The sequence below is a fragment of the Hippoglossus stenolepis genome, chromosome 13 (assembly GCF_022539355.2).
Source record: "Hippoglossus stenolepis isolate QCI-W04-F060 chromosome 13, HSTE1.2, whole genome shotgun sequence".
Classification (NCBI taxonomy): Eukaryota; Metazoa; Chordata; class Actinopteri; order Pleuronectiformes; family Pleuronectidae; genus Hippoglossus; species Hippoglossus stenolepis.
Window position 1 is genome coordinate 448,302 of NC_061495.1, and position 22,921 is coordinate 471,222.

General features: G+C 45.3%; 2 protein-coding genes across 7 annotated transcripts in view; both read left to right on the forward strand.

Annotated features, from left to right (window-relative positions):
- LOC118120114 (abl interactor 2-like) overlaps positions 1 to 22,921 on the forward strand; it is an 882,953-nt gene that overhangs the window by 430,254 nt on the left and 429,778 nt on the right. The window lies entirely within an intron of this gene.
- Positions 1 to 22,921, forward strand: part of mylka (myosin, light chain kinase a) — a 36,210-nt gene that overhangs the window by 7,861 nt on the left and 5,428 nt on the right. Inside the window, exons 5-27 of the mRNA XM_047342522.1 lie at positions 319 to 484; positions 580 to 745; positions 822 to 840; positions 2,292 to 2,392; positions 2,499 to 2,708; positions 5,725 to 5,811; positions 7,104 to 7,262; positions 9,024 to 9,221; positions 9,338 to 9,545; positions 9,640 to 9,684; positions 11,287 to 12,215; positions 13,510 to 13,626; positions 16,581 to 16,640; positions 19,798 to 19,845; positions 20,117 to 20,244; positions 20,379 to 20,535; positions 20,627 to 20,817; positions 20,907 to 21,018; positions 21,135 to 21,167; positions 21,345 to 21,435; positions 21,588 to 21,791; positions 22,101 to 22,318; positions 22,582 to 22,705. Coding sequence (XP_047198478.1) covers positions 319 to 484; positions 580 to 745; positions 822 to 840; positions 2,292 to 2,392; positions 2,499 to 2,708; positions 5,725 to 5,811; positions 7,104 to 7,262; positions 9,024 to 9,221; positions 9,338 to 9,545; positions 9,640 to 9,684; positions 11,287 to 12,215; positions 13,510 to 13,626; positions 16,581 to 16,640; positions 19,798 to 19,845; positions 20,117 to 20,244; positions 20,379 to 20,535; positions 20,627 to 20,817; positions 20,907 to 21,018; positions 21,135 to 21,167; positions 21,345 to 21,435; positions 21,588 to 21,791; positions 22,101 to 22,318; positions 22,582 to 22,705 — 3,771 coding nt within the window. The remainder of the gene's footprint in view (positions 1 to 318; positions 485 to 579; positions 746 to 821; positions 841 to 2,291; positions 2,393 to 2,498; positions 2,709 to 5,724; positions 5,812 to 7,103; positions 7,263 to 9,023; positions 9,222 to 9,337; positions 9,546 to 9,639; positions 9,685 to 11,286; positions 12,216 to 13,509; positions 13,627 to 16,580; positions 16,641 to 19,797; positions 19,846 to 20,116; positions 20,245 to 20,378; positions 20,536 to 20,626; positions 20,818 to 20,906; positions 21,019 to 21,134; positions 21,168 to 21,344; positions 21,436 to 21,587; positions 21,792 to 22,100; positions 22,319 to 22,581; positions 22,706 to 22,921) is intronic.

Here is a 22,921-nt window from a genome sequence, read left to right on the forward strand (position 1 = left end):
CCTCTGAACCTGACTCCTGACCTCTGAACCTGACTCCTGACCTCTGAACCTGTCCTCTGAACCTGACCCCTGACCTCTGAACCTGACTCCTGACCTCTGAACCTGACTCCTGACCTCTGAACCTGTCTGAACCTGTCCTCTGAACCTGACCCCTGACCTCTGAACCTGACTCCTGACCTCTGAACCTGTCCTCTGACCCTGACCCCTGACCTCTGAACCTGACTCCTGACCTCTGAACCTGACCTTGCTCAGCTCTGAATCTAAGTCCAGATGGTTTGTGGTGTGAAAAACCAAACAATGGGTCACTCTTGGTTCCAGGTGGCGCACTAACATACAGATGTTGGAGAACAGGTCCAGCATTTGGGCTGAGAGTCCGCCCAAGTTCATCAGTAAACCGAGCCGGGTCTACGCCAAACTGGGGCAGAGCGGGAGGTTCTCCGCCAAAGTAACCGGACGACCACAGCCCCTGGTCACATGGTACAAGGTGGGTTCTGTGATGGGGTGGAGCTACTGTCTGTGTTTAATTGTTTTGCCTAAAGAGGGGGTGGAGCTTCAGTTTGTGTGTTTGTTCTGTTGCAGGAGGGAGCGGGGCTTCCTTTTTGTAGGCGGGTCAGTATATACGAGCGCTCTGGCCTTCACTTCCTGGAGATAAAGGATGTTTGTGCGGAAGATGCAGGAACTTACACGTGTTCGGTCTCCAACGGTGCTGGAACAGCGACGGTCAGCGCCGAGCTCCACATTCAGGGTGAGACGAGCAGAGTTTCATTTCCTCACTGAACAGGTGGAACGTTGTTGTTAATGTCCTGACGTCTCGCCCTCAGGTGCTGACTCCTCCAGCAGGTGAGTCCTCAGACTGATTCCCTGTGATTTACAGCCTAACTACATTTGAGTCTGAAGGGACGTTTCTAACATCACAGGTAAAGCTGTTTAATGTGTTTGCTCCCTCTGGAGTCAGGAGCAGGAAATAACATCTGGACCCCCCCACCCTCTTTTGACAGAGGAAGAGTTGTGGGAGAAGTTTTAAATGTCCTTTTATTTCTGTCAGAGCTGAGGACAAACACTAACAGCAGCTTCAGGTTCAAAGGTTTATTAAGTGTTTCTGAGAAGATCTGCAGGGTCTACAGGATGTTAGAAAACACACACTGTCTGTTCTGCTGCCCCCTGCAGGACGGATCACACAACTGACACCACACAGACCTGCACAGTGGACAGAGCTGCACCCTCCTCCCATACAGAGCAGCAGCAGCGCCCCCTGCAGGCAGACTCCTGGAGGAGCAGGCCTCCTGTACCGCTGCTCCTGGTGCCTGAGAGGAGAACTACAGCTGCTCCAGTCAGTCATTATTGTTATGATGCATCAACACTATGAAACTTTCAGTGTTGGACGAATGACACAAGTGACTCAAACTACATGAGTTAGATAAAACTTGTTCTTTAACATGTAAGATATCATCGGTAAGATCGATGTTAGAGTTTTTACTGCTCAAGTTAAAATCAGTTACACAGCATCATCAACTTTAACTGAACGTTAGCTCAGCAACATGTAATGTTAGCATGAAGCTCCACGGAGTTCTGTGTTTCTGTGTCTGAAGTCTTTGTCTCTGCAGGTTCAGTCCGTCCTCCGTCCTCCTCCAGATCCGAACGGTTCAGACAGCAGCAGGTGCCGAAAACAAGCTAACTAAGCTAACGTTAGCTGTTGTCATGATTGCTACCCAGTGCTATAAGCTGTATTTGTTTGTATTTAATATTGATATTATGGATGGATATTATTTTCCACTTTCCCTTCAACATGACGTCTCAGTAACACTTTCCATGTTCACTTGAATTTAAAGATGAACTCATTCATGGTCAAAGGTCAAAGGTCACTGTGACCTTGTTGGTTCATATAACCAGGAGGTGCTACTTCAACTTTTGATTTAATTTTCCTTCTCACTAACCTTATATAGTTATGATTAAAGGTTTTATATATATTTACTAAAAATCTTTAATGTCATTTATGGCTTAAAGTTGTTCAGCTCTTCAGAGAAGAACTAATCAATTCATCTGATTATAATATTCTTAGTTCATTATTATTTAATAACGTACACCAGTATCTCACCTGTTTCTTTTTTGGAAGAACAAGAAAAGCTACAACGTTTGAGAATAATGTTTTGGTTCGTTGTTCTTGATCAGAGACTTAAAAGAAGTTTTGATGATATGAATATTGATGAATTTTCCTTCAATCAACTAATCGATGAATCTGTGAACCTGTCTGTCTGTTCACTGAGCTTCTCCTGACTTCCTGTCTGGTGCAGGGCTGTGTGGAGGTCAGTGTCGTGGTCCAACCTGCGGTTTGAGGCCGTTCCTCTGGACCAGGAGGCCACAGAGGGAGGACAGATGACCTTCACCTGCCAAGGTCAATAAAACCTGCCAATCACAATCCACTTTAGTCTGACAGACAGGACTCATATTATAGGTCGCCTACCCTGTGTGTCCTGATCTCTCCTGTTACCTGCTCTCAGTCTCGTGTGCGGCCGTTGCCATGGTTACCTGGCTGAAGGACGGGAGGCCGGTGAGGACAGGACCACTTCTGCAGCAGAGGCAGGACGGAGCCTGTCTGACCCTCACCCTGCAGAGAGTAAGACATGTGGACCAAGGGATGTACAGGTGTCAGCTGACCACAGCTGATGGTCCGACCATCGACTCTGCAACATGGAGGCTCAGTGTCCACAGTAAGACCTGTCTGTCTGTGTGTCTGTGTGTGTGTTTGTCTAAAGAACCAAAGAACTGTTTCTCAACCAGAAAAACTGGTTTGACGTTGACACCAACACGCCAGTGGTCGAGAAGGGGGCGGGATTATAATGACCAGTATGTCGACTGGAAATATTTGAACCTGTGGATGAGACGGTGCAGCAGCAGTTCAGTCCCTTGTTCTGTGGTCCGAAGCTGAAGAGCAGAACAAACTAGAGGGAGCTTCATGAACAAAGCCTGCTGGGAAATCAGAGACGTATAAAGTGAAGTGATTAAGTGCCCGTAGAAAAGCAAACTGGTTCTTGAATAAACTTGAAACCACTGTGAAACAGCACCAACCCCAGATTCAATTTGGTGGAAAAGGGTCTTTGACTTTTTTTAACCACATGACAGAGACATGAAGAAACATCCTGAAAACACGTCACTGTCGTCATGAAGCCTCCAGTTGTTGTAATGTTCAGAGTCAAACAGCTGCAGCTGGAGAACAGGGAAAGGAAGGTGGAAACCTCACAGACCTGAGGTAGAAGTCACTTCTCTGCAGGTTCCAAACGTTTCCAGTGTTTCACTCTAAAGGTTCATCAGCTGTTGAACCAGGTCGTCAGTTGCTGCAGGTTCATCAGCTGTTGACTTTATAGTCCTCCAGGGAACGCTCAGATCAGAGTGTGTTGCATTGACATGTCCAGCAGGGGGCAGCATAGTCAGACGTGTGTCACATGTACATGGGAACGTGAATGAAACATGAACTCACACTGGATTGTCTGTCACTGTGTTTTTACATACAGTCAAACTTTGGTCACTTCCTGTTTGTTATTGGTTCGTCTGTTGAAGAGACTCTGACTCTTTCTCTGTGTCCGAACTTTATTTAAACATCATGTGGAGACGAGTTTCACTCTTATTTTCACATTTTTCACGTTATGTTAATTCTACTGTTATTTCGGACACTTTCTGTTGTGAAGCAGAAGAAACAGATCTGATGTGAAAACAGTGAAAACAGACAAGTGGAAAAAGAGTAAATTGGGGGGGGGCTCCGTGTCGTACGACCGTTAAACAAATATGAGCTGGAAACCATATAAAGACAAAACATGCTGCTGCACAGAGCGCGCACACACACACACACTGAGACACACGCACACACTGAGACACACACTAAGATTCACAAACACACTGAGACACACACACACACACACAGAGGATGAAGCCAAAGAAGGACATAGACTGTGTCTGACTCCTCCTCCAGATGTTTTACAGCTGCTTTCATATCAGCAGCAAAAGTTCTGGTTCTGTTTTCACCATTTGTTGAAAAATACTGATTGTTCTGTCTGTTCTGTCTGTCTGTTCTGATTGTTCTGTCTGTTCTGATTGTTCTGATTGTTCTGTCTGTTCTGATTGTTCTGTCTGTTCTGTCTGTTCTGATTGTTCTGCCTGTTCTGTTTGTTCTGTCTGTTCTGTCTGTTCTGATTGTTCTGTCTGTTCTGTCTGTTCTGATTGTTCTGTCTGTTCTGATTGTTCTGATTGTTCTGATTGTTCTGTCTGTTCTGATTGTTCTGTCTGTTCTGTCTGTTCTGATTGTTCTGTCTGTTCTGTTTGTTCTGTCTGTTCTGATTGTTCTGTCTGTTCTGATTGTTCTGATTGTTCTGTCTGTTCTGATTGTTCTGTCTGTTCTGTCTGTTCTGTCTGTTCTGATTGTTCTGATTGTTCTGTCTGTTCTGTCTGTTCTGATTGTTCTGTCTGTTCTGATTGTTCTGTCTGTTCTGTCTGTTCTGATTGTTCTGATTGTTCTGTCTGTTCTGATTGTTCTGTCTGTTCTGATTGTTCTGTCTGTTCTGTCTGTTCTGTCTGTTCTTATTGTTCTGTCTGTTCTGATTGTTCTGTCTGTTCTGACTGTTCTGTCTGTTCTGTCTGTTCTGTCTGTTCTGTCTGTTCTGTTTGTTCTGTCTGTTCTGATTGTTCTGTCTGTTCTGATTGTTCTGTCTGTTCTGTCTGTTCTGATTGTTCTGATTGTTCTGATTGTTCTGTCTGTTCTGTCTGTTCTGATTGTTCTGTCTGTTCTGATTGTTCTGTCTGTTCTGTCTGTTCTGATTGTTCTGTCTGTTCTGATTGTTCTGATTGTTCTGTCTGTTCTGATTGTTCTGTCTGTTCTGTTTGTTCTGATTGTTCTGTCTGTTCTGTCTGTTCTGATTGTTCTGATTGTTCTGTCTGTTCTGTCTGTTCTGATTGTTCTGACTGTTCTGATTGTTCTGTCTGTTCTGTCTGTTCTGATTGTTCTGTCTGTTCTGATTGTTCTGATTGTTCTGTCTGTTCTGATTGTTCTGACTGTTCTGTCTGTTCTGATTGTTCTGATTGTTCTGTCTGTTCTGATTGTTCTGTTCTGTCTGTTCTGATTGTTCTGATTGTTCTGTCTGTTCTGATTGTTCTGTCTGTTCTGATTGTTCTGACTGTTCTGTCTGTTCTGTCTGTTCTGATTGTTCTGTCTGTTCTGTCTGTTCTGATTGTTCTGACAGTGAAAGTCTCGTCCTCCTGAGTAAAAGCTGATATTTGTCTAAAAGTAAAACCCAGTAGAACCGGACTCAGTGACATGAAGTGAACTCCTGGTCAGTTTCAGTATCAGGTCACATGACGGCGACGATGCAGCTTAGATAACGTCCAGATTTCGTGCCTGTTGTCATGGTGACGAGCTGCTCTCTCCTTCTGACGTGATATTTATCTATTTAGACATGTTCACATGTTTCTGTGTTTTAAACATGATGAGCTCCTGCCTCTCTGATGTCAGCAGCAGATGTGGGTCACATTCACACCTCACCTGACACACCTGACACGCTGTTGTAAAACAACATGGAGGGACACAACTGCAGCTGAGTCACATGATCTTATCATCCGGTCCTTTAAAGTCCAACCTCAGCGCTGTTTGGTACTGAGCTGTATCTCAATGACTGTCATGACCTTTGTTCACTGGTATTAGATTGATAAGTGATGTAATGTCTCTCTCTCCTCCACCAGAGGGCCCTCTTCCAGATGGGGCTCGGTCCTCCTTTGTCGGGGGTGTGGCCATGCTTACCATCCAGAACGCATCATGCCACCATGAAGGTCTGTGTGTGTGTGTGTGTGTGTGGAACATCAATAAAAAACTAATATGACTGAGTCTGAGAAGTAAACCAACCAGGACCTGCCCACAGAGGGCGTGACGACTGAATTCACAGACTGAAGGTCTCAGTCAGAGGTTCTTGGTTCTGAGTCAAACCAGGAAACTGTTGCATGTAAACATCTTATTCAGGTTTCTGAACGCCACCATCCACCTGACTGTTCCTGACTGAGTCACAGCGAGTCCACCAAGATGTTGCACAGGTGGTGGGAACTCTCTCGGTTGCAGCTTCACCAAAATGATGAGTGATTGTGGAGAAGGCGTCTTAGTCCTGTGTACTGGTTCCAGGTTTTTGATGTTAGCATAACATGAACAGTTCTAACACCACCATCACAAACAGATGGTGAACAGATCTAGAACAGAGTCCTGACTGAGTCCTGACTGAGTCACGGTGAGTCCATCCAGATGTTGCACAGGTGGTTGGAGCTCTTACAGAAACCTGATCCACAAAGTGTGCCTGTGTGTGTGTTAGAAAGAGAGGTCATCAGTTTGATCCTCACTCGTCCTTTTCCTTATTAGGAATCTGGATTTCCTTTTCCCTCTATTCCAATTCAATTAAGAGAGAAGTGCTCAGTGCATGATGGGAATTATTCCAGACCTATGTCTGGAATAATTCCCATCATGCACTGAGCAGCATGGGATGGTTCAGGACCTGATCCAGAACTATAGGCTTTATCAAAGAGGAACGTTTTAAGTTTAACCTTGAATGTAGAGATGGTGTCTGACTGTAGAACCCAGAGTGGGAGCTGGTTCCACAGGAGAGGAGCCTGGTAGCTGAAGGTTCTACCTCCTGTTCTGCTCTTACAGACTCTGGAACCACAAGAGAACCTGTGTTTTGGGAGTGCAGTGATCTATTTGGATAATACAGTGTTATGAGCTCTTTGATATATGAAGGGTTTGATTGTTAAGGACTTTCTATGTGAGGAGCAGGATCTTGATGTTCAGAGTTTGACAAGGAGCCAGTGCAGAGAAGCTGAGAGCAGTAATATGATCTCTCCTAGTTCCTGTCAGCACTCGTGCTGCAGCATCTTGGACCAACTGGAGGCTTTTCACAGACTTACTGGGACGTCCTGATAATAAAGAGTCACACTGATCCAGTCTAGAGGGAACAAATGTATGGAAGCATGACTCAGCTTGTTAAACATGACTCGGCTCATTAAAATCCAGAGTCTGCATCAGGACCTTGAAGAAGAAGAGAGGAAAGACGGGAGGATAAAACCAAACTGAAATGTGATCTTTCACTGTCTCGTGTGTTTCACGTGTTATTGTTATGTTGTTTCAGGCGGACTGCAGGGTCGCAGGTCAGAGGTCACAGAGGCTCCGCGCTTCATCAGACGACTGACTGACCTGAAGGTGATGGACGGCAGCAGAGTGACCATGACGGTGGAGCTGACTGGTACGAGCATGCTGTGTGTGTGTGTGTGTGTGTGTGTGTGTGTGTGTGTGTGTGTGTGTGTATAGCAGTGGTATTTCCTGTCAGACCTCCAGGGAGATGGTTGAGATGAGGACACATTTACTGTGGAGGATTTCCTCTGTGTGTATTTTACACTGTGGGGACACAAACAGAAACATGAACACTTGAACAAACATCAGTGTGATAAGACCCCCACACACACACACACACACACTTTAAATAAGTTCAACTTCAGAGATCAATGTGTCCATTCAGAAGAACCAGTGGTTGTGAATCAGTTTCTCTGCTTTGGTGCAAAGGACCCTGGGCTCCTCCTGGTGGACCCTGGGCTCCTCCTGGTGCAGTGGACCCTGGGCTCCTCCTGGTGCAGTGGACCCTGTGTTCCTCCTGGTGCAGTGGACCCTGTGTTCCTCCTGGTGCAGTGGACCCTGTGTTCCTCCTGGTGCAGTGGACCCTGGGCTCCTCCTGGTGCAGTGGACCCTGGGCTCCTCCTGGGTTCCTCCTGGGCTCCTCCTGGTGCAGTGGACCCTGTGTTCCTCCTGGTGCAGTGGACCCTGGGCTCCTCCTGGTGCAGTGGACCCTGGGCTCCTCCTGGGTTCCTCCTGGGCTCCTCCTGGTGCAGTGGACCCTGTGTTCCTCCTGGTGTAGTGGACCCTGTGCTCCTCCTGGTGCAGTGGACCCTGGGCTCCTCCTGGGTTCCTCCTGGGCTCCTCCTGGTGCAGTGACCCTGGGTTCCTCCTGGTGCAGTGGACCCTGTGTTCCTCCTGGTGCAGTGGACCCTGGGTTCCTCCTGGTGCAGTGGACCCTGTGTTCCTCCTGGTGCAGTGGACCCTGGGCTCCTCCTGGTGCAGTGGACCCTGGGTTCCTCCTGGTGCAGTAGGCCCTGGGTTCCTCCTGGTGCATTGATGCCATTGACTGACCCTCACGTTCCTCTGACCCAAATCCAGTTGAGCACCTATTGGACGTCATGTGTCGGTGCATCCGACACCACCAAGTAGGTCCACAGTCCAGGAGGTGACGATCCAGGTCTGGGAGGAGAACCCCCAGGACTCCATCCTGCGGCTCCTCAGGAGCATCATGTCCAGACGTTGTCAGGAGAACATGCAGGCAGGAGGAGGCCACACCCACTGAGTCACATGATGACTTGATGAAATTCACACCAGTTGGATCAGCCTGTGGTTTCAGTTTGTTACTGGGTTCAGTGTGGTTTTGAATCCAGTCCTCAGTGGGTTGATGGTTTTAGTTTCCATTGGTCGTTGTTACGACATTTTGTTCTCAACTAATTATACAATGTTCATCAGTAAAGATTTCAACTTGAATCATTCATTAAGACCTGATGTGTGATCTCAGTGTCCCCTCCTGTTCTGAGCTGTGCATATATGAAACACTGACCTTCCAATTAGTGGACGACCTCCTGAGCCACTGGTTCGGTTAAAGTCAGTGAGCAGCATGTGAGTGTGTGTGTGTGTGTGTTACATAATGATTTTCCACAGAGGGTTTTCTCCATATAAGCTGTGTGAGTTCAGGTTTTGTTGGTGTCTCCTGTCGCTCATTAAACTTTCTCCCTAATTTCGTCCCTCAGGACATTCATATGGACTCTTCTAATTAGAATTCAACACATTTGGATTAACTTTGTTTCGTCTTTATTCTGACCGGTCTCCTGAGAGGAAGAATGATTTAGACTTTGAGGAATGATAGTTTATTGATTGATGAGTATTGATTGATATTGGCTGTGGTCGTCAGGTCATCCCCCTCCAGAGGTGGTGTGGCTCCACGACGGACAGGAAGTGGCAGAGTCGGAGGACTTCCAGCTCCTCAGGGAGGAGAACCTCTGCACTCTGCTGATCCAGGAGGTTTTCCCCGAGGATACAGGGACGTACAGCGTCCAGGCCTGGAACCAGCACGGAGACGACTCCACACAGGCCCGCCTCACGGTGGAGGGTCAGTCACACCAAAGATATGCTGTTTATTTAACGTCTCATTCACATACTTCACACAGAAAATGCATTAACAGCTAGTTTCCCTCTGGTTTTATTATTGGTTTGTTGTTGTGACAGAACCTCAGAACGGTGTCCAACCATGGTTCATCACCAAACCCAAACCAGTGAGCGCCGCTGTGGGTCAGCACGCCCTCCTGTCGTGTGCCATCGCTGGAGACCCTTTTCCCCAGTACACCTGGACCAGAGCACACCTGAGCCAACCTCTGACCTCAGGAGACGACTACGAGCTGCTGCAGAAAGAGGATGTCATCTCGCTGCTGATCAGGTCGACAATTTAAACCCACACAAGACTGGTGTTTTCAACCCTACATGGACCTAGTCTCCATCTAATCCTGCGTGTCCTTCTTCTTGTTCCTCAGGAGAGTGAAGAAACATCATGCTGGAGATTATGTGATCAGTCTGAGGTGAGACACAGACTCTCTGATGTAGATAACAGTACAAACTGGGGACACCATGGACAGAAGCATAAACAGCAGCAGTCAGTTGTTGACATGTTGAAATAATCCGGAGGTCGACGGTATAGAGGATTAAACACCACCCCTCCCCCACACAGAAATCCACCCATAATCTATTCATCAACTCTGCTCAGGAAGCTGTCGTCACTTCAGCTCAGATTCAACACAATCTTTTCACTCTCTATATTTATTATAAAGGTTCAAATATTAGTGTCTGGAAATGTTTTCTGTTACTAGAAGATATTTATTATTGATTTAATCTGACATGAGACTGTTTTCACACATGAACTCTGTCAAATATTGTAAACTGCAGGAGAAGATCCAGAAAATGTCCAGAGACACTGACTCAGACATTTGTTCTCACATACAGAACATGTGAGGAACATGTTCCACATATGTCAGGAACACGCCAGGAACACGTCAGGAACATGTCAGGAACACGTCAGGAACATGTCAGGAACACGCCAGGAACACGTCAGGAACATGTCAGGAACACGCCAGGAACACGCCAGGAACATGTCAGGAACATGTCAGGAACACGCCAGAAATATCAGGAACACGCCAGGAACATGTCAGGAACACGTCAGGAACACGTCAGGAACATGTCAGAACCGCCAGAACGAACACGTCAGGAACACGTCAGGAACATGTCAGGAACACGTCAGGAACACGTCAGGAACATGTCAGGAACACGTCAGGAACATGTCAGGAACACGTCGGGAACATGTCAGGAACACGTCGGGAACACGTCAGGAACACGAACAAGAACAGTTTCTCTTAAAATCAGCTCTGGCCCGTGTGGACTTGTGAAGCTCTGACACTGAGACCTAAAACCAGTTGATCAAACTGATGTTTCCAAAGCCTAGAAAAATTTTAAATAACAAAAATACAAATCTGTTCCTGTCTTTCTCGCTGTGTGTCTCTCTCTCCACCTGTCTGTCTGTCTGTCTGTCTGTCTGTCTGTCTGTCTGTCTGTCTGTCTGTCAGGAACACTGTTGGTGAGTGTGTGTCTGGGACCAGTCTGTGTGTCACTGATGGAGAGACAGACGGGACGAGAGGAGGAGAGGACGACAGGTAAGAGCCGACTAACCTGAACCCTAACCCTCTTTTAATGTTTCTACGACCATCTGTGTCCTATATTCACAAATTCTCTCTCTCTACTTTAATCCGTCTTCGTCCTCTGAACCAATCAGAGCCAGTTTCATGTTTACACAAAAAAACAGTTTGAATCAAAGTCAGGTTTTACACTGTAAAAAGACCTAAACTCAGCAGAATGAAGACGAGTCAAAGTCACTGAGGAAGGAGGAGTAAGTAAGTGTGAGTGTGTGTGTGTTTGGGGGATCAGATCTGGGTGTATGTCCTTATAAGGACAGTCGAGTCACTTGTGATGTAACCTGGACATTTGGAGTCGAGGTCCATTTCCTATACACCCCCCCCCCCACCTCTCATCCCTTCACCCCTTCCCCCCAGATGTAAGGGGGAGGAGCTTGTCCTCTTGATCTGGGGGCTTTAACCCGGCTCTGTTTACTCTCTCTCTCTTTCTATCTGTGTCTGTGCTCGTTCATCCAGCCCTGCAGCAGCAGCAGCAGGAGGAGGAGGAGGAGGAGGAGGAGGAAGAGTAGCTGGTGGGAGTGCAGCGCTGAGAGGAGGTTCCAGAGGAGGAGGAGGAGGAGGCGTGGAGCCCAGAGGCAGCAGCAGAGGTGGTGTCAGTCGGCAGGAGGCCAACCAGGAGCAGAAGGAGAACCAGCCTCTCCTGCACCTGCACAAGGAGGAGAACAAGAAGAAGGAGGCCGACCAGGACCGTCCCGCCACTGCTCCCCGAGGCCTCCTCAGACACTGTGTTGACACCAGGGAGCGTGGCGAAGAGGAGCTGCGACAGAGGGAGGCGCAGCAGCTGGATTTCCGCTCGCTGCTGGGACGCCAAGCTTTTCACGCCAAAAACAACCAGGGAGAGGAGCCAAGGGAGGCCGGCCTTGCCACCGCCACTGCTGAACACCGCCGCCACCACCACCAGATGGATTTTAAGGCCAACCTGAAGGGGGTCAAACCCAAGACGGAGGAGGAACGCAAGGTGAACTCCCCGCAGCAGGTTGATTTCCGTGCTGTACTGGGTAAGAAGGGCGCCGCCGGCAGCAATGGCAACAAACCAGCTGAGACGCCTGAAAAGGACGCCACCGACTTCAGGTCCACTCTTGCCAACAAGAAGAAGCCAGCCAGCCCTGAGAAGAATGGGGAGAGTGGGAAGACAGCGGTGAACAACTGTGTGGACGGAGCGATTCATGAGAAGAGGAGCGGCGGAGGAGGGAAGGCACCAGAGTTTGTGGAGACACTGAATGATGTGACAGTGGTGGACGGACAGCGCCTCCGGCTGCAGTGTCGCCTCGCCGCCGCCACCTCTGACCCCACAGATGTCATCGTCACCTGGACGCTGGACGGGAAGGTCATCAAGTCGTCAAAGTTCATCATACTCGCCAACGAAGGTCAGAGGTCACACATGAGACTCACATACACTTGTGTCTCCATGACATTGACCTAACTTAAACTTGACCTAACTAGACTAATCCGAACCTAACTTATACTTAAACTTATCCTTAAAACATCTTTGCCTTAAAATATATTCACTGACCCAATGAGGACTTTCTTTAAGTCCCCATAATGTGAATGTGTAAACAGTTAGGTCCCCACAACATCAGTAACACCACACACACACACACACACCTGCTGTGTGTTATTAGAAACCCACAAAGTGACCCCCACATGTTTGTTGTGTGTGTAAAGAGAAAGTGTGAGTTTGAAGTGTGTAGTTTTATAAAGAAACAACTGTTCAGACTCTATTAATAGAAAACAGATCTGAGACAATAGAGACAGGATGTGTGAGCAGCTCTGGTATTTCATATGGGAACAGATCACTTTACACAGGACACACACACACACACACACACACACACACACACACACACACACACACACACACACACACACACACACACACACACACTTGTGAGGACCCTCCTGTCTCTTAAAGGAACATTCCCCCAGTTTTTAGAGCAGAAATAAAGAAGCATCATGTTTGTATCTGTTATTCTTCACAGTCTCTCAGCTGCTGTTTGAGTTTCATGTTATTTTACTTTCAGAATCAACTTCATGTAGTTTCATCTCTGGCTGCAGTATAGCTCATAAACCCTCCTCCTCCATGTTAGCTGATGGGACTTAAACATCAAAGTAGACGTTAAATAAATGTTTGTCAAAGATGTTTCTGTCTTTTCAGGTCGTTCTTCTCTCTCTGATGTTTGTTCACGTGTTTCTGATCAGTTTGGTTTGAATCAGTTATTTGATATAAGAACAGGCTGAGACGTCATGATTGACAGCTGAGACTGACTCAGGATTGGTCACATGGGTGTGTGGGCGGCTCCACTTCACGATCAATACTGCACAGACTCTGATTGACAATATACAGTCACTGATCATCTTTATATACAGTCACTGATCATCTTTATATACAGTCAGTGATCATCTTTATATACAGTCACTGATCCTCTTTATATACAGTCACTGATCATCTTTATATACAGTCACTGATCCTCTTTATATACAGTTAGGAAATGTATTATGTGAATGAATGTCCTCACTAAGAGAGAAGTAGAAACGTGTGTGTGTGGACTGTTAAAGGTCAGAGGTCACTGAGATGTCCTCAGACAGCTGTAGCCTCACAGCTCTGGATGTTGTGTTAACATCGTGTTGTTGTGTTCATGTTGTTGTGTTGTGTTGTTGCAGGAGGCCTGTGCTCTCTGACCATAGACAAAGCTCTGCCGGAGGATGAAGGTCAGTACAGGTGCAGAGTTGAAAGTTCAGCAGGACGAGCTGAGAGCTGCTGCATGGTGCTGGTTGATGGTAAGAACATCCCATAATATATACAAAGATCATTTATTTATACATGACAACAGAATAACACAGGGACAGGAAAAGAAAAGATCTTTTTTTTGTTAATGATTCCCATGTTTGTTAATGTAACTTTGATAACTTCAAACATTCCATTATTACTGATCTGGGACTTAATGAATATTCAATATTTACAGTGTAACTCGTGTTATTTCACAGTTTGAGTTTAACTCTGACGTCTGACTCTGATGTTTGCAGTAAAATACAATTTTGACATATTGACAATTATGTTTTGTATCCAAGGGCTGTGTTTTCATCAAAACTAACTCCAGAAAAGTTAGTTTTGATGTTTTTCTTTTTCCTCAGAAAGTTTTACCTCTGATGTGTTGTTTTTGCGAAATAGAAGAAACGTAAGAATGTTTCTGCAGCGTGTCGTTTACGTTCCAGCAGCTCAGAAACATCTCAGATCAAATCTCTCACCTTCGCTTCTGTTTCTCTGTGTTCACAGTAAATAGGAAACTTTGTCTCAATCTGTTCTTCTTGTTTAACACTTTCTCTAATTTAACATGAACAGTTTAGATCTGACATCTCGTCACTAAATCTGTTCAAGTTGGAGAGAAGCTCAGATTCCTGCGTCCGCTGCCAGTTTCCTGTAATTAGAATAAAGATTTAATGAAGTTGCATTTCCCTGAAGAGGGTCCAGAGGGGCAGGGAGAGAAATGAGCAGAGTGCATGATGGGTAATAAGAGGATATGAAGAGGTCCCTGGAGGCCGATGCAGCTTGATCAGCTGATTCTGATGAGAAGATTCAACTTTGTACAATGTTCACAAGATACAACGTCTATGTGTCTCTCTCTCTTCACATGTCTCTCTCTCTTCACATGTCTCTCTCTTTACATGTCTCTCTCTCTCTTCACATGTCTCTCTCTTCACATGTCTCTCTCTTCACATGTCTCTCTCTTCACATGTCTCTCTCTCTTCACATGTCTCTCTCTTCACATGTCTCTCTCTTCACATGTCTCTCTCTCTCTTCACATGTCTCTCTCTTCACATGTCTCTCTCTTCACATGTCTCTCTCTCTTCACATGTCTCTCTCTTCACATGTCTCTCTCTCTTCACATGTCTCTCTCTTCACATGTCCTCTCTCTTCACATGTCTCTCTCTTCACATGTCTCTCTCTCTTCACATGTCTCTCTCTTCACATGTCTCTCTCTCTCTTCACATGTCTCTCTCTTCACATGTCTCTCTCTCTTCACATGTCTCTCTTCACATGTCTCTCTCTTCACATGTCTCTCTCTCTTCACATGTCTCTCTCTTCACATGTCTCTCTCTCTTCACATGTCTCTCTCTCTCTTCACATGTCTCTCTCTTCACATGTCTCTCTCTCTTCACATGTCTCTCTCTCTTCACATGTCTCTCTCTTCACATGTCTCTCTCTCTACATGTGTCTCTCTCTTCACATGTCTCTCTCTCTTCACATGTCTCTCTCTTCATGTCTCTCTCTTCACATGTCTCTCTCTTCACATGTCTCTCTCTCTTCACATGTCTCTCTCTTCACATGTGTCTCTCTCTTCACATGTGTCTCTCTTCACATGTCTCTCTCTCTTCACATGTCTCTCTCTCTTCACATGTGTCTCTTCACATGTCTCTCTCTCTTCACATGTGTCTCTCTCTTCACATGTCTCTCTCTCTTCACATGTCTCTCTCTTCACATGTGTCTCTCTCTTCACATGTCTCTCTCTTCACATGTCTCTCTCTTCACATGTCTCTCTCTCCACATGTCTCTCTCTCTTCACATGTGTCTCTCTTCACATGTCTCTCTCTCTTCACATGTCTCTCTCTCTCTTCACATGTCTCTCTCTTCACATGTCTCTCTCTCTTCACATGTCTCCTCTCTTCACATGTCTCTCTCTTCACATGTCTCTCTCTTCACATGTGTCTCTCTCTTCACATGTGTCTCTCTCTTCACATGTGTCTCTCTCTTCACATGTCTCTCTCTTCACATGTGTCTCTCTCTTCACATGTCTCTCTCTTCACATGTGTCTCTCTTCACGTGTCTCTCTTCACGTGTCTCTCTCTTCACATGTCTCTCTCTTCACATGTCTCTCTCTTCACATGTCTCTCTCTCTTCACATGTCTCTCTCTCTTCATATGTCTCTCTCTTCACATGTCTCTCTTCACATGTCTCTCTCTCTTCACATGTCTCTCTCTCTTCACATGTCTCTCTCTCTCCACATGTCTCTCTCTCTTCACATGTCTCTCTCTCTTCACATGTGTCTCTCTTCACATGTCTCTCTCTTCACATGTGTCTCTCTCTTCACATGTCTCTCTCTTCACATGTCTCTCTCTTCACATGTCTCTCTCTTCACATGTGTCTCTCTTCACATGTCTCTCTCTCTTCACATGTCTCTCTCTCTTCACATGTCTCTCTCTCTCTTCACATGTCTCTCTCTCTTCACATGTCTCTCTCTTCACATGTCTCTCTCTTCACATGTCTCTCTCTCTCTTCACATGTCTCTCTCTTCACATGTCTCTCTCTTCACATGTCTCTCTCTCTTCACATGTCCTCTTCACATGTCTCTCTCTCTTCACATGTCTCTCTCTTCACATGTCTCTCTCTCTCTTCACATGTCTCTCTCTCTCTTCACATGTCTCTCTCTCTCTTCACATGTCTCTCTCTCTTCACATGTCTCTCTCTCTTCACATGTCTCTCTCTTCACATGTCTCTCTCTTCACATGTCTCTCTCTTCACATGTCTCTCTCTTCACATGTCTCTCTCTCTTCACATGTCTCTCTCTCTTCACATGTCTCTCTCTCTTCACATGTCTCTCTCTCTTCACATGTCTCTCTCTCTCTTCACATGTCTCTCTCTCTTCACATGTCTCTCTCTTCACATGCTCTCTTCACATGTCTCTCTCTCTCTTCACATGTCTCTCTCTCTTCACATGTGTCTCTCTCTTCCTCAGACCCGACAGAAAACTCTCCTGCAGACAAGAAGTCGAAGAAGTCGACTCCGACCTCAGAGAGTGAGTTTCCAAAATATGCAGCAGCAGCAGCCTCTTTCCTTTTGTCCCAATAAGGAGCTGCAAGCTGGGAGCACTGGTTCCCACACACACACACACACACACACACACACACACACTCACATGCACACACACACACACTCACATGCACACACACACACACACACACTCTCACACACACACACACTCATACACGCACACACTCACATGCACACACACACACCGCACACTCACATGCACACACACACACACTCACATGCACACACACACACACGCACACACACACACACTCACATGCACACACACACACCACACACTCACATGCACACACACACACACACACACACACTCACATACACGCACACACTCACATGCACACACACACACCACACACTCACATGCACACACACACACGCACACACACACACACACACACACACACACACACTGGTTTCTATTTAAAGTGTGTGTGTGTATCATTGGAAACACCAGTTCATCACTGTCAGATTATTATTCCTACCTCCAGAACAGTAAACCACCGACCGCTCTCTTTCCACTTTAAGACCACTCTTCCCACCAGCCCCCCCACCTCCGTCTGAGGACCCATCTTAACCTTTGTGACTCTGCAGGATGTTATCATGTTATTGATTTATTATTGATTTCATTATTGATCAGAGTTTGTGTTCAGTGACGGGATAAAAATAATGTTAAAAAATATTATGTTTCTGGGCCATTGCTTGTTGATCATTGGTTGGTTTGTAGCTGTGTCTGATTGGTTGGCTGGTTGCTGTTGGTTGTAGCTGTGGTGTGATTGGTTGTGTTTGACAGATCTGGACCAGCAGCTCAGTCTGTTCGGAGCTTCATGTCTGAACGTTCTCTGAATGTTTCATGCATAAAGCAGCAGAACTTTGGCCTGATTCATGTTTTTCAGCTGTGAATCCTTCCTGTTTGTAAATGCATCTGATTTACAGCTGTACCTGTCTGAGTGTGTTTCCTGTCTCATGATCAGGGGCCACCAACAACCTGAGGCATCAAACCTGTTCAGGACAAACTTCACACTCATTTAAGTTTATGATGATCTTTAAAACTGGTTTGAATCACAGCTGTGTCACTGTTTCAAAACCATCATCACACGTCTGGTTACAGTTTTTAAATAATTCTCCTTGTTTACATGTTAATCAGTCGTGTCACATGTCAAATGAATGTTTTCTAAACCCCTAATAGCAGCTGTCCAATCACAGCTTAGCAACAGAAACTGGTGACAGCAGGTGTGTTAGTGTTGTAGTTGTTTACCTGTTGAAGTGGTGGCGCTGTAGAGACACAGTCTTTAACTGAGTTCAGGGTTAGCATTAGCATGTTGACACTGAGTGTTAGCATGTGTTTACTTAGCTATATGATGTTTTAGAAAAAGCTTAGCACATGCTAACTGAAGCTAATGTTAGCAGCTGTGTCATGAGAGATGGAGTCAGTCAGGTCCCCATGCTAATTCACTAGCTAAAATGTTTCCAGGTGTCATTTCATTAGTTTGTTTACATGCATCTGAAATTATTAACTCATTGTTATAAACAAATAAGGTCCAATCGTTACATAAAACATTTCTCACATAGTAGAGTAGAGTGTTAGCTCACATGTTAGCTAACAAACTAAGATGTTAGTCTGAAGGATCAATTAAAATCACTTTGAGAAACCCGAATGAATTTTAACATAGTTGGCTTTAATAAATATAATTAGCTTACTTGCTAATGTGAGCATAATTATCTTATTGTACACGTGTTTCTAAATGACGTCATAAAACAAACCAACACTGTGCAGGTGTGTTAGCATTATCATGTGGTGCGTTAGCTGTTAGCTAGAACACTCGTGTCTATTCAATGTCTAAATAAAAATATATTTACCTTTATCACATATCAAACATTTAATGAATGAATGAGTTAATAACTAAATGAATTCGTTCATAATTTTATATTTTAATAATAAGACAATAATAAGAACATTTGATTGAAGATTAATCCATCAATAAATACTGCAAATTTAAACTGGATTAAAACCATTAATCAAGTTCAATCTTTAAATGATTAGAATAATAATTCACAAATATCTGCACATGAACATGGATGATGATAAATAAAGGAGACGTAACACAGACAGACTGGTTTCAGTTTCAGAGGTAACTGGTAGTTCAGCTCCTCCTGTCGTCTGCTGAGTTTTACCAACAGATCTGAGCTGACAGCGGAGGAATGATGCTCCCAGCGCTTCATGGCCCCTCGCCCACACTTCCTTTTAAGGCCTGGTTTCCCTGACTCGTCTCAGACTTTGCTTCACGCCACAGAATAAAACCGTCTCCATTTAAGAGAAGGACTGACCCTGTGGACACAAAGACTCAAAGCGTGTGACTGATGGAAGATGATTTAACAAACTTCACGTTTTATAACACAAACGCAAACTGAAGATAAATGACCAGAGTCATGTTCATTCTATAATAATGACAGAGTCTCCGCTAGTGTTCATGTACAGAATCAGAAAGATGATTGGAGCGTGCAGGAAGAGAAATGTGCAGCACAGCCAATCACAGAGCAGCTTACCCGGCCAGGTGCACTGAGTGACCCCACAGGACAGAATCTGGGTGTCAGCCCACCCGGCTCGCCACAGTACATAAATCAAACGCTCCTTAAGCTGTTAGAACATAGTTGGTGCGGATCCAGACACAATGACACGACTATACATTATACACCATGTGTGTTATCAGTCTCTGTCACCATGGTGACCTCATACACTTTGCTCGTCAGGAAACCCTAACCCAATGCTTCAGTGACCTCTGACCTTTAATCTGCGTCTGGTTCTGGCTGCTGATTGGCTCGTTTGTTACAGCAGATAAAACCAAACGCTTAAGACTGAAACTGGACTGTCCATGTATATTTAAATATCATCTGTGGTATGATCCAGGATGGACATACACACACACAGACACACACACACACACACACACATGCTGTAACGTAACATTTTGTCCATATATGGTCATCAGGACTCTCAATGGGATCAACTACAGGAGTCATCACTCTGTCTCATATTCTGCTGCTGCCTCTGCTTTGCAACACCAAGAAATGATTGATTGACTGATCGAGGGATTGATGTGCTGCTGTGTTTTTGTTTCCATCAGGTGAAGCCAGGATAAAGAAACCAACTCCCAAGACTCCTCCAAAACAAGGTGACACACACACACAGTTGTTAGCAGCTCATGAATAAACAGGAGATGATGGAGTGTAAAGAGATAATCATGATGAAATCAGCTCATTTTAAAAAGCAAATCTATTTTAATTCATGTTTCTTCTTCAGCTGTTCTTTTGTTTCATGTTCAGTCTTTAAAAACTGACATGAAGTTTGGTTCCAGGATTAAAAAGAGCTTACGTCTCCTCCATTCTTTCTTTCTCCTGCTTTCTTCTCCTGATTGATTATTGATTATTGATGTGTATTGGCAGCTCTGCCTCCTCAGATCCTTCAGTTCCCTGAGGACATGAAGATCTTGGCGGGAGAGAAGGTGGAGATCCTCTGTAAGTTCTCTGGAGCTCCGCCCATCAACTGCACCTGGCTAAAGTTCAGGAAACCAGTGGGTCTCACACACACACACACACACACACCTTCTGTGGTGTTGATGATTTTTTATCTTGTTTCTTTATGGAATCAACACCTGATAAACTACAAATCACAGATGTTTCAGCTTCAGTGTGTGGGTGTGTTCAGATCCAGGAGGGCTCGGCCGACATCTCCATCGACAGCGGTGACGGCAGCAGTAAACTGACCATCTCCAGCGGACAGCAGGAACACTGCGGCTGTTACACCATCGAGCTGAGGAACAGCTACGGCCTCCGACAGGCCGCCCTCAACCTCACCATCGTCGGTAGGTTATTATCAGTTGTTATCAGTTGTTATTATCAGTTATCAGTTGTTATTAATGGAAATAATGTTATTATTGGTTAAACCCCCCTCAGATAAACCTGACCCTCCAGCGAAGGTCCCGGCTGCCTCAGATATCCGGCGGGCCAGTCTGACCCTGTCGTGGTACGGGCCGACCTACGACGGCGGCAGCGCCGTTCAATCATACAACCTGGAGATCTGGGAGTCCGTGGAGCAGCAGTGGAAACACCTGGTGTCGTGTAACAGCACCTCCTATAACATCCAGGTGTGTAGCTGCTTTTACTCAACGTCACATTGTTCTTGAGGAAATAAAATGTTTAAATAAAGTTTAGATAACATTTGTGTCATCTCCAGAACCTTCTTCCTGATCGTCAGTATAAGTTTCGTATTCGGGCGGTAAACATTTATGGCGTCGGCGAGCCGAGTGCGGAGTCTGAGCCCGTCACGGTCGGACTGGTGGACGACGGTCAGTAAAGTACACAGAGTAAAAATAAGGTCAAGCTAACAGCTGAGCTAAAGTCATGTGACTGAACTAACGCCACTCACTGAACTAACGTTGCTGCTGTTTGATTGGACTGACAGAGAACCAGGACGAGGCCGAAGACGAGGATGAAGGTACCACTTCCATCCACACAACGAGAACAACACAATCCCTAACACATAACAGCGTAACTTCAGATCACATGAAATGATGTTACACAAACTCTGACAGAGAACCAATCACAAGATGAAATTACTTCTGGTCATGTGACACGACAGTATCGGTGACCTCTGACCTCTGTGTGTGCTCAGACTTGGAGAAGGAGCCGGACTACAGAGACGTTAGCATCCGAACAGACGTGAAGGTGAAGGAGTTGTACGACGTGGAGGAGAGACTGGGAACGTAAGGCTCCGCCCACTCACTACTCACCCACAATGCACCGGTTTTTCTATAAAAAACTATAACAGCAGCTTTAACCTCAATGTGAACACAGGAGAACCTGACGCTGGTTTAAACTTTGTGTCGTGATGACATCACAACTGTTTATGTTTTAGGGGAAAGTTCGGTCAAGTCTTTAAACTGGTGGAAAAAGCCACGAGGAAGGTTTGGGCAGGAAAGTTCATCAAGGCTTATTCAGTGAAGGACAAGGAGAACGTCCGGCATGAGATCGGCATCATGAACAGCCTCCATCACCCCAAACTGGTCCAGTGTATCGATGCCTTCGAGGGCAAGTCCGACATCGTCATGGTGCTGGAGATGTACGTAGAGTTTTCACGCCGACGATCGTTCTCAGCGTTGTTAATTGAACAAGCGTCCCGTTGATCTGCCGTTTGTTTGATTTCTAAATTTTGTTTCTGAATATCAGGGATCTGCTCATATTTGTAGTTTCTGATAAAGACTGAGTCCAAAGTAACACTGACGATGTTTCTGAGTCTGCTGTTTTTCTTCTTGACTATTTTTGATGTTATAGTTTTTGAGATTTCTCTTTAAATGCTTATTCATTCAGACTGATACAGGTCTATGTGGTTTATTTTTAATCTCTTCCACTCTGGTGCGTACCTATGTAGGATCTCCGGCGGCGAGTTGTTCGAGCGGATCATCGACGAGGACTTTGAGCTGACGGAGCGGGAGGTGATTAAATACATGCTGCAGATCATCGATGGAGTCAACTTCATCCACAAACAAGGCATCGTCCACCTCGACCTCAAACCTGAGAACATCATGTGTGTCAACAAAACCGGCAGCAAAATCAAACTCATCGACTTCGGCCTCGCCAGACGACTAGGTACAAACCTCCTGCCTGTGGTTGGGTCACTTTGTGGTTATTTTGCCAATGTCAACAAATGATTTATTAAATAATATTGGTCTCATTGTTTTCCATGATTGTCTGAGTGTGTGACGTAAAAAGGACAATTTCTTTGTTGATTTACAAAACATTCTTGAAGAAACTTAAATTAAGTATGAATTAAATACTGAATCAAACTGATTCAACATGTTGTTCAATCTGATGAAGAAATTAATCTTTGACTCTTTTTGTGTCGTGGACAGAAAATGCTGGAACTCTAAAGGTTTTGTTTGGGACCCCGGAGTTCGTTGCCCCCGAGGTGATTAACTACGAAGCCATCAGTTATCCCACCGACATGTGGAGTATAGGAGTCATCTGTTACATATTGTGAGTACTTCACTGTACTGACGCTAGTAGCATCACTTCATTTAGCTCACTTCCATGTTGTTAGCTTAGCCTCACTTTAGTTTGGCTTCTTCAGCTTCACTTCATTTTATTTACTTCACCATTAGCTTAGCTTATCTTTAGTTGGATTTCTTTGGCTTGCTTCATTTTCTTTAGTTGTCTTTACTCAAACGTTGTTTATTCCACAATTTTTCATGT